The sequence below is a fragment of the Chlorocebus sabaeus genome, chromosome 6, assembly GCF_047675955.1.
Source record: "Chlorocebus sabaeus isolate Y175 chromosome 6, mChlSab1.0.hap1, whole genome shotgun sequence".
Lineage (NCBI taxonomy): Eukaryota > Metazoa > Chordata > Mammalia > Primates > Cercopithecidae > Chlorocebus > Chlorocebus sabaeus.
The window spans coordinates 24,368,599-24,383,215 of record NC_132909.1 but is presented as its reverse complement, the minus strand read 5'-3'; the positions used below and the strand labels follow the sequence as shown (position 1 = coordinate 24,383,215).

The following is a 14,617-nucleotide window of genomic DNA, read 5'->3' as shown; positions in this document are numbered from 1 at the left end:
GGGATCTGGGTCTGTCCATGTCTGAGAAGGTAGGATCTGGCCCTGGCATGAGGCTTATGAGGATTTGGATCTGTCAATATCTGAGGAGGCAGGATCTGGGTGCAGGTACAGGTATGAGAATCTGGGTCTGTCATTGTCTAAGGAGGTAGGATCTGGCCCCAGTATGAGGATCGGGGCCTGTTCATGTCTGAGAAGGTAGGATCTGACTCTGATATGAGGATTACAAGCATCTGGGTCTCTCAGTATCCGATGAGGTAGGATCTGGGTGCGGGTATAAGGATCTGGATCTCTCAGTATCTGAGGAGGTAGGATCTGGCCCTGGTATGAGGATCTGAGTCTGTAAATGTCTGAGGAGGTAGGATCTGGTACAGGTGTGAGGATCTGGGTCTGTTCATGTCTGAGGAGGTAGGATTTGGTACACGTATTAGGATCTTGGTCTGCCCATGTCTGAGGAGGTAGGACCTGGCCCTGGTATGAGGATCTGGGTCTCTTCATGTCTGCGGAGGTAGGATCTGGGTCTGTCCATGTCTTAGGAGGTAGGATCTGGCCTGAGTATGAGGATCTAGCTCTGTCCATGTCCATGTCTTAGGAGGTAGGATTTGGTGCAGATATAAGCATCTGGGTCTTTTAATGTCTGAAAAGGTAGGCTCTGGCCTTGGTGTGAGGATCTGGGTCTATTAATATCTAAGGAGGTACGAATCTAGTACAGGTATGAGGATCTGGGTCTCTCCATGTCTGAGAAGATTGACTGTGGTACAGGTATGAGGATCTGGGTCTGTCAGTGTCTGAGGAGGTAGGATTTGGCCCTGGTGTGAGGATTTGGGTCAGTCAGTGTCAGGAGTTAGGATCTGGCCCTGTTATGAGGATCTGGGTCTGTTCATGTCTGAGATGGTAGGATCTGGCCCATTAGGATTTTGAGGATCTGGGTCTGTCGGTATCTGAAGAGGTAGCATCTGGGTGCGGGTATAAGGATCTGTATCTGTCAGTATCTGAGGAGGTAGGATCTGGCCCTGATATGAGGATCTGAGTCTGTCAGTTTCTGAGGAGGTATGATCTGGTACAGGTATGAGGATCTGGGTCTGTCCATGTCTGAGGAGGTAAGATCTGGCACAGATATAAGGATCTGGGTCTGTTCATGTCTCAGGAGGTAGGACGGCGCAATTATAGGGATCTGGGTCTATCCATGTCTGAGAATGTAGCATCTGGCCCTAGTATGGGGATCTGGGTCTTTCAATATCTGAGGAGGTAGGAATCTGGTATGAAGATCTGGGTCTTCTCACGACTGAGGAGGTAGGAGTCTGTTACAGGCATGAAGATCTGGGTCTGTCAATGTGTGAGGAGGTAAGATCTCTTCCTGATATGACAATCTGGGTCTGTCAGTGTTTGAGGAGGTAGAAATCTGGTACACGTATGAGGATCTGCATCTGTCAATGTCTAAGGAGGTAGGACCTGGCCCTGGTATGAGGATCTGGGTCTCTCCATGTCTGAGGAATAGGATCTGGATGTGCCCGTGTCTGAGGAGGTTGGATCTGGCATGAGTATGGGGATCTGGATCTGTCCATGTCTGCGGAGGTAGGATCTGGAGCAGGTATAAGGATCTGGGTCTTTCAATGTCTGAGAAGGTACGATCTGGCCCTGGTATGAGGATCTGGGTCTTTCAATATCTGAGGAGGTAGGAATCTGGTATTGGTATGAGGATCTGGGTCTGTTCATGTCTGAGAAGGTAGGATCTGGCCCAGTAGGATTATGAGGATCTGAGTCTGTCAGTATCTGAGGAGGTAGGATCTGGCCCTGGTATGAGGATCTGGGTCTGTCAGTATCTGAGGAGGTACGGATCTAGTACAGGTGTGAAGATCTGGGTCTGTCTATGTCTGAGGAGGTAGGAATCTGGTACAGGTATGAGGATCTGGGACTGTCCATGTCTGAGGAAGTAGGATCTGGCCCTGGTATGAGGATCTGGGTCTGTCCATGTCTGAGAAGGTAGGATCTGGCCCTGGTATGAAGCTTATGACGATCTGGGACTGCCAGTATCTGAGGAGGCAGGATCTGGCCCTTGCATGAGGATCTGTGTCTGTCAATCTCTGAGGAGGTAGGATCTGGTATAGGTGTTAGGATTTGGGTCTCTCCGTGTCTGAAGGTAGGATCTGATACAGATGTAAGGATCTGGGTCTGTCCATCTCTGAGGAGGTAGGATCTGGTACAAGTATGAGGATCTGGGTCTCTCCATGTGTGAGAAGGTAGGAATCTGGTACAGATACAAGGATCTGGGTCTGTTTAGGTAGGATCGTGTCTGAGGAGGTAGGATTTGGTGTGGGTATTAGGATCTGGCTCTGTCCATGTCTGAGGAGGTAGGATGTGGCACAAATAGAAGGATCTGGGTCTATCAATGTCTGAAAAGGTAGGATCTGGCCCTGGTATGAGGATCTGGGTCTTTCAATATCTGAGGAGGTAGGAATCTGGTACAGGTATGAAGATCTGGGTCTCTGTATGTCTGTAGAGATAGGAATCTGTTACAGGCATGAGGATCTGGGTCTGTCAATGTGTGAGGAGATAAGATCTGGCCCTGGTATAAGGATCTGGGTCTGTCAGTGTTGGAGGCGGTAGGAATCTGGTACATATATGAGGATCTGCGTCTTTCACTGTCTGAGGAGGTAGGACCTGGCTGTGGTATGAGGATGTGGATCTCTCCATATCTGAGGAGGTAAGATCTGAGTCTGTCCGTGTCTGTCCGTGTCTGAGGAGGTAGTGAGGATCTGGGTCTGTTCATGTCCATGGAGGTAGGATCTGTGGCAGGTATAAGGATCGGGGTCTGTTCATGCCTGAGAAGGGAGGATCTGGCCCATTAGGATTTTGAGGATCTGGGACTGTCAGTGTCTGAAGAGGTAGTATCTGGGTGCCGGTATAAGGATCTGGATCTGTCAGTATCTGAGGAGGTAGGATCTGGCCCTGGTATGAGGATCTGAGTCTGTCAATGTCTTAGGAGGTAGGCTCTGGTACAGGTGAGAGGATCTGGGTCTGTCCATGTCTGAGGAGGTAGGATCTGGCCCTGGTATGAGGATCTGGGTCTGTTCATGTGTGAGGAGGTAGGACCTAGCCCTGGTATGAGGTTCTTGGTCTCTCCAAGTCTGAAGAAGTAGGTTCTGGGTCTGTCCATGTCTGAGGAGGTAGGATCTGGCATGAGTATGAGGATCTGGGTCTGTTCATGTCTGCGGAGGGAGGATCTGGCACAGACATAAGGATCTGGGTCTTTCCATGTTTCAGAAGGTAGGATCTGGTCTTGGTATTAGGATCTGGTACAGGTAGGAGGATCTGGGTCTCTCCATGTGTGAGAAGGTAGGAATCTGTTAGAGCTACAAGGATTTGGGTCTGTTCATGTAGTTATCATGGGTCTGTCCAGACATCTTTCAATGTCCGAGGAGGCAGGGATTTGGTACAGGTATGAGTATTGGGTCTCTCCATTTCTGAGGATGTAGGAATCTGTTACAGGCATGGGGATCTGGGTCTGTCAGTATCTGAGGAGGTAGGACCTGGCCCTGGTATGAGGATCTGGGTCTCTCCATGTCTGAGAAGGTAGGATCTGGTGCACATATAAGGATCTTGGTCTGTCAATGTTGTGGAAGGTAAGATCTGGCCCTGGTATGAGGATCTGGGTCTGTCAGTATCTGAGGAGGTAGCATCTGGCCCTGGTATGAGGATCTGGGTCTCTCAATATCTGAGGAGGTAGCATCTCATACAGTATGAGGATCTGAGTCTTTCAGTATCTGAGGAGGTAGGATGTGGCACAGGTATGAGCATCTGGGTTTGTCTTTGTCTAAAGAGTTGGAGCTGTGTGCAGGTATGAGGCCTTGGTTCTGCCAGTGTCTAAGAAAGTGAGGCTGGGCACAGGTATGAGGCCCTAGGTGTGTCCATATCTGAGGAGGTAGGATCTGGTACCGGTATGAGGATCTGAGTCTCTCCATGTCTGAGGAGGTAGGATCTGGTACTGGTATGAGGATCTGAGTCTCTCCACGTCTGAGGAGGTAGGATCTGGTACTGGTATGAGGTTCTGGGTCCGTCAGTATCTGAAGAGATAGTAGTCTGCTGCAGGTATGAGGATCTGGGTCTCTTCATGTCTGAGGAGGTAGGAATCTTGCAGGCTTGAGGATCTGGTCTGTCAATGTTTGAGGAGGTAGGACCTGGCCCTGGTATGAGGATCTGGGTTTCTCCATGCCTGAGGAAATAGGATCTGGGTCTATCCCTGTCTAAGGAGGTAGGATCTGGCGCAGATGTAAAGATCTGGGTGTTTCAGTGTCTGAGAAGGTAGGATCTGGCCCTTGTTTGAGGATCTGAGTCTTTCAATATCTGAGGAGGTAGCAATCTGTTACAGGTATGAGGATCTGGGTCTGTCAATGTCTCAGGAGGTAGGACCTTGCCCTGGTATGAGGATCTGGGTCTCCTCAAGTCTGAGGAGGTAGGATCTGGGTCTGTCCATATCTCAGGAGGTAGGATCTGGCATGAGTATGAGGATCTTGGTCTGTTCATGTCTGAGGAGGGAGGATCTGGTGCACATGTAAGGATCTGGGTCTGTCAGTGTGAGAGAAGGTAAGGTCTGGTCCTGCTATGAGGATCTGAGTCTGTCAGTATCTGAGGAGGTAGGATCTGGCCCTGGTATGAGGATCTGGGTCTGTCCATGTCTGAGGAGGTAGGGTCTGGTACCAGTATGAGGATCGGGGTCTGTCAGTATCTGAGGAGGTAGGAATCCGGTACAGGTTTGAGGATTTGGGTCTGTCTCTGTCTCACGAGGTATGACCTCGTACAGGCATGACTATTTGAGTATTGCAGTGTCTGAGGAGGTAGGATATGGTGTAGGTGTGAGGATCTGGGTTTGTCCGTGGCTGAAGAGGTAGGATCTGGTACAGGTGTGAAGATCTGAGTCTGCTCATGTCTGAGGAGGTAGGATCTGACCCGTTATGAGGATCTGAGTCTGTCAATATCTGAAGAGGTAGGAATCTGGTACAGGTATGAGAATCTGTGTGTGTCAGCATCTGAGGAGTTCGGAATCTGATACAGACGTGAGGATCTGCATGTCTCTGTATCTGAGCAGGTAGGAATCTGATACAGGTGTGAGGATCTGCATGTCTCTGTATCTGACTGAGCAGGTAGGAATCTGATACAGGCGTGAGGATCTGCATGTCTCTGTATCTGAGGAGGTAGGATCTGATACAGGTATTAGGATTTGGGTCTATGTCTGAGGAAGTAGCATCTGATACAGGTATTAGGACCTGGGTCTCTAAGTGTCTGAAGAGGTTGGATCTGGCCCTGCTATGAGGATCTGGGTCTGTCAGTATTTGAGGAGGTAGGATCTGGCCCTGGTAGGAGGGTCTGTGTCTTCTAGTGTCTGAAAAAGTACGATCTGGCCCTGGTATGAGGATCTGGGTCTGTCAGTATCTGAGGAGGTAGGATCTCATATACAGGTATGAGGATCTGGGTCTTTCAATATCTGAGGAGGTAGGAAATGGCACAGGCATGAGCATCTGGGTCTGTCCATGTCTAAAGAGTTGAAGCTGTGTGCAGGTATGAGGCCTTGGGTCTGCCAGTGTCTGGGGAGGTGAGACTGGGCACAGATACGAGACCCTGGGTCTGTCCATATCTGAGGAGGTAGAATATGGTATGAGTATGAGGATCTGGGTCTGTTCGTGTCTGAGGAGGTGGGCCCTGGCACAGGTATGAGGCCCGGGGTCTGTCCGTGTCTGAGGAGGTGGGCCCTGGCACAGGTATGAGGCCCGGGGTCTGTCCGTGTCTGAGGAGGTGGGCCCTGGCACAGGTATGAGGCCCTGGGTCTGCTGGTGTCTGCAGAGACAGGGCCCAACATCTCAGGGAAGACCACGGTAAGCTCTTCAGTTTGTCTTGTGGCTGTGGTCGGTTCCACGTGTAGTCTGCCCCGTTGGTCTTCCCGTGTGTTGCCAGCGCCTGCCTGCTGCCTTGCTTCGTGGAGGTGGGTTGGGCCAGGGCCCTCCAAGATGCCCCTGTGCAAGACCAGGGACAGGGTTTCCGGCAGGAGGTGGGGGGCGGGGTGTGCCGGCCCTCCCTCAGCACCTTGTCCTGTCTCTCCTAGTGGGTGGGAGGACGCTACTCGCTGTGGTCGGCCATCGGACTCTCCATTGCCCTGCATGTGGGTGAGTGTGTATGTTTCTGTGTCTTGTAGCCCCCGTGGGAGACAGGGTAGGGGGCTCGTGTCCCTGAACATCATGCTGTCCTCACAGGCTGCTGGCCTGTCTGCAGCTGGCTGGGATATTTATTTCATGTCCATAAGGAAGGTCTGGGTTTTTTTGGGTGTGCGGGTTGGCCCCCGTCTCTGCCCCTCACACCTGCAGTCCTGTTTCTCTCCTATCCTAGGCAGAGTCAGATCCCCGCACTTAGGGCCACCTCTCACTGGAGGGGCTTTGTCTAGGCCTGAGTCCTCCCATGTCGTGTCTTCTGGCTCTCCATGCAGCCTTCCTTGGTTGCAGAAGGAGCTGTGCCCACTGCCCACAGGAGCAAGGTGTGGCCACTTCTGTTGACTCTGCTTTTGTGTCACAGGTTTTGACAACTTCGAGCAGCTGCTCTCGGGGGCTCACTGGATGGTGAGTGCTGAGGCTGGTTCTCTGCCAAGTGCTGGCCAGAGGCGTGTGTGTTGGTCCTGGTCCCTCCCCTTCTCCCCCACTGTCCTGTCCCTCCCCCTCCCCGTGCAGCTGCTCAGCTTCCACTCACCCTGCTCCTGTTTCAGGACCAGCACTTCCGCACGACGCCCCTGGAGAAGAACGCCCCCGTCCTGCTGGCCCTGCTGGGAATCTGGTACATCAACTGCTTTGGGTGTGAGACGCATGCCATGCTGCCCTATGACCAGTACTTGCACCGCTTTGCTGCGTACTTCCAGCAGGTACCAGCTGCCAAACCAGGCCTTGGAGTCAGCAGGGCCTGTGGGGGGTCTGGGAGGTCCAGGAACCTGGGTTTCAGCTCCTCCAGGAGCTCTTTGCCCCATTGCCCTTGGGCCTGGCCAAGGTCCACCTGTGCTCCTTGTCTCAGGATGAATCTTTGTAACTGAGGTTGGTTCCATTTGAGTGTCATCTGAGTTTGACCACCATGGGAGGGGCATGACTGGTGATCATGTCGCCCTGGCTAGGGAGGTCCTGGCTTGGCTCAGGGGATGTTTCTCAGCTGGGGTCACTTCTTTCTTGCACATCACTATGCATGCCCAGCATAGTGTCTGAGGACGTAGGATCTATCCCTGGTATGAGGTCCTAGGTCCATTAATATCTGAGGAGGCAGGATCTAGTACAGTTATGAGGATCTGGGTCTGTCCATGTTAGAGGAGGTGGAATTTGGCCATAGGGTGGGGCTGCAAGCTGGAATCCCTTGTAGCCCGTAGTGCCTTTATGTCTCCAGAAAAGCAAGTCCGTATCTAGTCTGTGGTAGCCTCTTTAGACTATGTGGTCCTCTTCTGCCTTGGGATCTCCAGAGCCCCCGAGAGGCTTAGCAGGCCCTTTCCTAGTCACATTATGTCCCAGAAAGCCTTTCCGCAACTGTCCCTTCTTTTTTTGTTTTGAACAGATTCTCATTCTGTCGCCCAGGCAGGAGTGCAGTGGCGCGATCTTGGCTGACTGCAACCTCCGCTTCCTAAGTTCAAGCGATTCCTGTGCCTCAGCCTCCCAAGTAGCTGGGATTACAGGCATGCACCACCATGCCTGGCTAATTTTTGTATTTTTAGTGGAGATGGGGTTTCACTATGTTGCCCAGGCTGGTTTCGAACTCCTGGCCTCAAGCGATCCACCTGCCTTGGCCTCCCAAAGTGCTGGGATTACAGGCATGAGCCACCGTGCCCGACCCTGTCCTTGCTTTTGTTTAGTACAAAGCCAGTCCCTGTCCAGCAGCTCTTGAGTTGCTTTGGGCAGGTACAGAAGGCTTCACCAACACCTGGAAGCAAATCCTGTGATTGAAGGAGAGGCCAAGGTTCCCCAAATCCCAGCTGCCTTGGTGAGGGTTGCCATGACCAGGGCCCAGGTGGGTACCCAAAGCCTAGCGTCTAGTTGAGGTGACAGCCCTCAAAGGCTGTACTCTAAGCCGGGCGTGGTGGCTGATGCCTGCAATCCCAGCACCTTGGTAGGCTGGGGGGGCATTGCTTGAGGCCAGGAGTTCAAGACCAGCCTGGGCAACATAGCGAGACCCGGTCTCTACAAAAAAACCCACAAAAACTAACAATAGCTGGGCATGGTGGTGTGGCACCTGTAGTCCCAGCTACTTTGGAGGCTGAGGCAAGAGGTTTGCTTGAGCCCAAGAGGTCGATGCTTCAGTGAGCTACGATTCTACCACTGTACTCTAGCCTGTGTGACAGAATGAGACTCTGTCTCTTGGGGAAAAAAAAAAAGCTGTGCCCTCAGGACCCCAGCCTGCTCTCCCTTAAGAAATGAGTTGATTTTGTGACCGATTTTGTCTTTAGGGAGGTCCTTGCCTGACCTCCAGACCCACCTTTTCCTGGGCATGAGTCCTTCTTGCACCGTGGTCTAAGCTGGAAGGGTTGGGAGGCTGTGTCCTCACGGGTGTGGGGAGGAGGGGGATCGTGCCTGCGGACACGGGTGCAGGTCTGCCTCACGGAGCCAGGGCAGGGTGGGTCTGTCTGGAGCATCTGGGCAGAACTTGGGCGTGGTGCAGGAAGGAGCAGGATTTGGGTACAGTGTGTGAAGGATCAAGATTTGCAGGTAGAGGGTTGGGTTTTTTTTTCTTTTCTTTTCTTTTTCTGTTTCTGTGGTTTTTTTTTGAGATGGAGTTTTGCTCTTGTTGCCCAGGCTGGAGTGCAGTGGCGAGATCTCGGCTCACCACAACCTCTGCCTCCCGTGTTCAAGTGATTGTCCTGCCTAAGCCTCCCAAGTAGCTGGGATTATAGGCATGCACCATCACACCTGGCTAATTTTGTATTTTTAGTAGACACAGGGTTTCTCCATGTTGGTCAGGCTGGTCTCAAACTCCCAACTTCAGGTGATCCGCCCACCTCGGCCTCCCAAAGTGCTGGAATTACAGGCTTGAGCCACTGCGCCCAGCCTCTTTCTTTCTTTTTAAATGTTCTTTCATTTTGCCAAGGGCTGGGTTTCTGTTCCTTTTCCAGGGCGACATGGAGTCCAATGGGAAATACATCACCAAATCTGGCACCCGTGTGGACCACCAGACAGGCCCCATTGTGTGGGGGGAGCCTGGGACCAATGGCCAGCATGCTTTTTACCAGCTCATCCACCAAGGTAGGCCCGTGTGGCCTGGGCAGGGTGGCGTTGGGGAGGGAAAGGATCTTCCAGAAGAGATATCTCACTTAGGTCAGTCCCTCCTCTAGGCTGTATGGCTAGCTCCCATGGGCTGGGGTCATGTGGGTGACCACAGTGCCCTTCACAGGCACCAAGATGATACCCTGTGACTTCCTCATCCCGGTCCAGACCCAGCACCCCATACGGAAGGGTTTGCATCACAAGGTAAGAGCCCCCATCTGGCCCCATCTGGAGGGTCTGGTTCACATTGCACCCAGACCTCTGGAAACCTGATGCATTGGTTAACAATCACGTTAGTTTTCTATTCCTGCCATAACAAATGACAACAAACATGGAGGCTTAAAACAACACTCTTTTTTTGAGGATGGGGAGTAGGGACAGAGTCTTGCTATGTTGCCCAGGCTGGAGTGCAGTGGCGCGATCTTGGCTTACTGCAACCTTCCCCCTCCCAGCCTCAGGTGATTCTTACGCCTCAGTCTCCCAAGTAGGTGGGACTATAGGCACTCACCACCACGGCCTGCTAATTTTTATATTTTTGGTAGAAGGTTTCACTGTGTTGGCCAGGCTGGTCTTGAACTCATGACCTCAAGTGATCCACCTGCCTCAGCCTCCCTAAGTGCTGGGATTATAGGCATGAGCCAATGCACCTGGCCTATCTCAAGAGTTTCTGAAGCTCAGATGTCCAGCAGGCCCTGCTTTATCTCTGCTTAGAGTCTTGCAGGCTGAAATCAAGGTGTCATCAGGACTGTATTTCTTTCTGGAGACTTTAGGGGGAAAGCCTTTTCTGTGCTTGCCAGGTGGTTGGCAGAATTCATTTCTGTATGTTTGTGGAACTGAAGTCCAACTTCTTGCTGTGGGCTGAAGGTCCTTCTCAGATTCTCAAGGTCACCTGCATTCCCTAGCTTGTGGGCCTCTTCACTGCAGAACCAGCAATGGCAGGTTAAATCCTTCTGAAGCTTTGATTCTGTCTTGCCACTTCTGTTGCATCTCTCTGACTGACTTGTTTACCTTCTGTGGGGAAAAGAAAGAAAGATCAGACTATTACTGTGTCTATATAGAAAGAAGTAGACATAAGAGACCCCATTTTGTTCTGTATTTGAGATGCTGTTAATCTGTGACCCTACCCCCAACCTTGTTCTTGCAAGAGACATGTGCTGTGGTGACTCAAGGTTTAATGGATTTTGGGCTGTGCAGGGTGTGCTTTGTTAAACAAGTGCCTGAAGGTAGCTTGCTGGTTCTAGTGCAGTGCTGCTCTTTATGCACTAAAAAGGTTTATGGAGATGTTTACATATGCATATCAAGGCACAGCACTTTTCCTTAAACTTAGTCATGTCACAGAGAACTTTATTCATATGTCTTACTGCTGACTTTCTCCCTATAATGATCCTATTATCTTGCCACTTCTTTTTCTTTAAGATGGTAAAGATAATTATCAATAAATACTAAGAGAACTCAGAGACCCGCGCTGCCGTGAGTCCTCTGTATGCTGAGCACCGGTCTCCTGGGCCCACCTTTTCTTTCTCTATACTTTGTCTCTGTGTCTCATTTCTTTTCTCAAGTCTCTCGTTCCACCTAATGAGAAACGCCCACAGGTGTGGAGGGGCAGGCCACCCCTTCACCTTCCTCCTCTGCATTTTTCTTTTATTCCCTAAGTGACAGCGTTGTCTAGGCTGGACTTCAGTGGCATGATCACAGTTCACTGCATTTTCGACGTCCCAGGCTCAAGCAATCTTCCTGCCTCAGCCCCTCAAGTAGCTGAGACTTACAACACACCACCATGCCTGGCTAACTTTTAAACTTTTAGTAGAGCCGGGGTTTCACTATGTTGCCTGGGCTGGTCTCCAGCTCCTGGGCTCAAGTGATTCTCCTGCCTCGACCTCCCAGAGTTTTGGGATTACAGGTGTGAGCCACCACACCTGGCCCTCTTTTACTTTTAAGGGCCAGTGTGATTAGATTGGGCCTACCAAATAATCCAGGAAAATCTCCCCTTTTGTTTATTTTATTTTTATTTTTTAATTTTAGAAATAGCATGTCACTCTACTGAGGCTGGAGTGCAGTGGCCCAATCACTACAGCCTTGAACTCCTGGGCTAAAGCAATCCTTTTATCTCAGTCTCCTGAGTAGGTGGGATCACAGATATGCACCATGCCTAGCTATTTTTTTTTTTTTTTAAAGAGACAGTCTTGTTCTGTTGCCCAGGCTGGAGTGCAGTGGCACAATCAGGCTCTCTGCAGCCTCACCCTCCTGGGCTCAAGCAATCCTCCTACCTCAGCCTCCTGAGTAGCTGGGAATAGGCAACCACCACCACACCCAGCTGATTTTTTTATTTTTATTTTTTGCAGAGATGGAGTCTCACTTTGTTGCCCAAGCTGCCCTCAACTCCTTCACAGAATTTATTGTGCCTTGTCTTAGGGGTGCAGAGCAGCATAGGGTTACGGTAGCACAAGCTTTGGAGTCAGTGAGCTGGATTGAATTCTGATTCTTCCCGTCTATAGTTCTGTGATCCAGCACTGTGGACTTGTGGAACCCAAGGCTCTACTAGAACAGGGCAATGATGCCTTTCCTCCTTAGGATCTTAGTATTATTATTACTATTATTATTATTATTATTATTATTTTTTGAGACACTTTTTCACTTTGTTGCCCAGGCTGGAGTGCAGTAGTGCGACCTTGGCTCACTGCAACCTCAGCTTCCTGGGTTCAAGCGATTCTCGTGCTTAAGCCTCCTGAGTAGCTGGGATTACAGGTGCACACCACCATGCCCGGCTACTTTCTTAGGATCTTAAAAGATAGATGTTGGTAAAATTGTTAGCAGGAACCCGGCAAGTGGTGCGTAGTTCGTTCGTTCTTTCTTTTTTTTTTAGCTGTTGCCCAGGCTGGAGTGCTGGAGTGCAGTGGTGTGATCTCAGCTCACTGCACCTTCTGCCTCCCAGGTTCAAGTGATTCTCCTGCCTCAGGCTCCTGCCTGATTACAGGCACGCGCCACCATGCCCAGCTAATTTTTTTTGGTATTTTTAGTAGAGACGGGGTTTCACCATGTTGGTAAGGCTGGTCTCGAGCTCCTGACCCCGTGATCCACCCACCTCGGCCTCCCAAAGTGCTGGGATTACAGGCGTGAGCCACCGCGCCTGGCCACTGGTGTGTAGTTCTAAAAGAGCAGTTATCACTGTTCCCTGCCTTGTGGTGTCATTGGATCTGTTCCCTTCGCTCCAACTGAGCTCTACAGTGAGTGACCCAGGCTGGGACTGACCCCTGCTGAGAAGTGCCAGGCAGTGTTGTCCCTCTGCCTGAAGCTCAGACAGTGCTCTCAAGCATAACGGATGTCTCACTCATCAGATCCTCCTGGCCAACTTCCTGGCCCAGACGGAAGCCCTGATGAGGGGGAAATCAACGGAGGAGGCCCGAAAGGAGCTCCAGGCTGCAGGCAAGAGTCCAGAGGACCTTGAGAGGCTGCTGCCACATAAGGTCAGCACTTCTGCATTCGGCTTTAGGGTGCATGCTGGAGTTGGAGGTGTGAAGCTGTGGCACCAGGCAGGGGCTTGGGGCATGCCTGGCTTGTCCTACAGAGTGGGAGGGCCTGTCCTCACAGACCTGTACGTCCCAGCCTCTGGGGCAGGGCGTGCTTCCCTTCAAGGGGTTGAGGGATCAGGACTCACTTGGAGACATTCCTTGGTGTTTTCTGCAGGTCTTTGAAGGAAATCGCCCAACCAACTCTATTGTGTTCACCAAGCTCACACCATTTATACTTGGAGCCTTGGTCGGTGAGTGAGTAGGAGAAAGGTCCTGGCTTGGGGTAGGTTGGAATGGGCTTGCGGAGCCCTGACGTGCCCTGTCTGTCCCCTCTGCAGCCATGTATGAGCACAAGATCTTCGTTCAGGGCATCATCTGGGACATCAACAGCTTTGACCAGTGGGGGTGAGTTGCTCACTCAGGGGAGGGCCAGGAATACCTTTGGGTCGGCTCAGGGATTTCAGTAGCAACGTTAAGAGCCTTCCTCATACCACTCTTCCCTTCCTTTCTTGGCAGAGTGGAGCTGGGAAAGCAGCTGGCTAAGAAAATTGAGCCTGAGCTTGATGGCAGTGCTCAAGTGACCTCTCACGATGCTTCCACCAATGGGCTTATCAACTTCATCAAGCAGCAGCGCGAGGCCAGAGTCCAATAAACTCATGCTCAGCCGCAACCTCCTCTGTGATTCCTCTTTCTCTTCTTGTCCCTGCTCCCCAGAGCCGGCACTGCATGGTCCTGGACACCACCCAGAGCGCCCTCTGGTTGTGGGCTTGGACCACAAGCCCTTGGCGGGGAGGGCTGATCTCAAATTGCTCCCCCCAGGCCCTCCATGTCTTCGCTCCCTCTGTGTTACAACTGGCTGAAGTGTTTTTGTGGAGCTGACTTTTCTGACCCATGTTCACGTTGTTCACATCCCATGTAGAAAAATAAAGATGCCACAGAGGAGGTTGTAGGCTCAGCCTCTGATTTGTTTCCTGCGATGGTGCTTTATGTAGCAGAAGGCAGGAGCGCTCGGTAGGACACAGCCTGTGCCTCCGTGGACACTGAATACTAAGTGGTGAGCGGGTCTAGAGTGGAGCCAGGTGCTTTCAGAAGACAGTAGTGGGGTGGGAGCACAATCAGTCAAGAGGGCAACGTGGCCTGTGTCACCAAATCCTAAGACCGTTTTCCACTCCTCACCTCTGTGACTGGAGAAATTGGATACTCTGTTCACTCTGTGGTTCTACAAACTGCATTGAGATTATGTTTGTTTGGGGTGAATTCCTGGGCATGACCAAGGGTGACTGCCATCTCCTGGCAAGATGCTCAGGTAGTTCTTTCGCTTTAAAAGGCAGATAGATATTGGAAATAGGATTTTTTTTTTTTTTTTTGAGTGTTGCTCTGTTGCGCAGACTGGAGTGCAGTGGTGCAATCTTGGCTCACTGTAACCTCCGCCTCCCGGGCGGGTTCAAGCTATTCTCCTGCCTCAGCCTCCTGAGTAGCTGGGATTACAGGGACACACCACCACATCGAGCTAATTTTTGTATTTTTAGTAGTGAAGGGGTTTTACCATGTTGGGCAGGCTGGTCTTGAACTCTTGACCTCAGGTGATCCACCCGCCTCAGCCTCCCGAAGTGCTGGGATTACAGGTGTGAGCCACCACGCCTGGCACAATTTTCTTTTTTTTTTTAAACAACTTATTTTTTTAGACAGGGTCTTGCTCCATTGCCCAGGCTGGAGTGCAGTGGTGCCATCACAGCTCACTGCAACCCCAACCACTCGGGCTCAGGCAGTCCTCTTGCCTCAGCTGCCCAAGTAGTTGAGACTACAGGTTGTGCCACCATGCCCTGCTAGTTTTTTCAT

At 51.3% G+C, this 14,617-nt stretch overlaps 1 protein-coding gene across 1 annotated transcript in view; it reads left to right on the top strand.

Annotated features, from left to right (window-relative positions):
- Positions 1–13,720, top strand: part of GPI (glucose-6-phosphate isomerase) — a 52,743-nt gene extending 39,023 nt beyond the window's left edge. Inside the window, exons 11-19 of the mRNA XM_007996256.3 lie at positions 6,095–6,155; positions 6,559–6,602; positions 6,746–6,898; positions 9,119–9,248; positions 9,397–9,473; positions 12,605–12,733; positions 12,954–13,029; positions 13,117–13,183; positions 13,295–13,720. Coding sequence (XP_007994447.1) covers positions 6,095–6,155; positions 6,559–6,602; positions 6,746–6,898; positions 9,119–9,248; positions 9,397–9,473; positions 12,605–12,733; positions 12,954–13,029; positions 13,117–13,183; positions 13,295–13,430 — 873 coding nt within the window. The 3' untranslated portion in view covers positions 13,431–13,720. The remainder of the gene's footprint in view (positions 1–6,094; positions 6,156–6,558; positions 6,603–6,745; positions 6,899–9,118; positions 9,249–9,396; positions 9,474–12,604; positions 12,734–12,953; positions 13,030–13,116; positions 13,184–13,294) is intronic.
- The last annotated feature ends 897 nt before the right edge of the window (positions 13,721–14,617 follow it).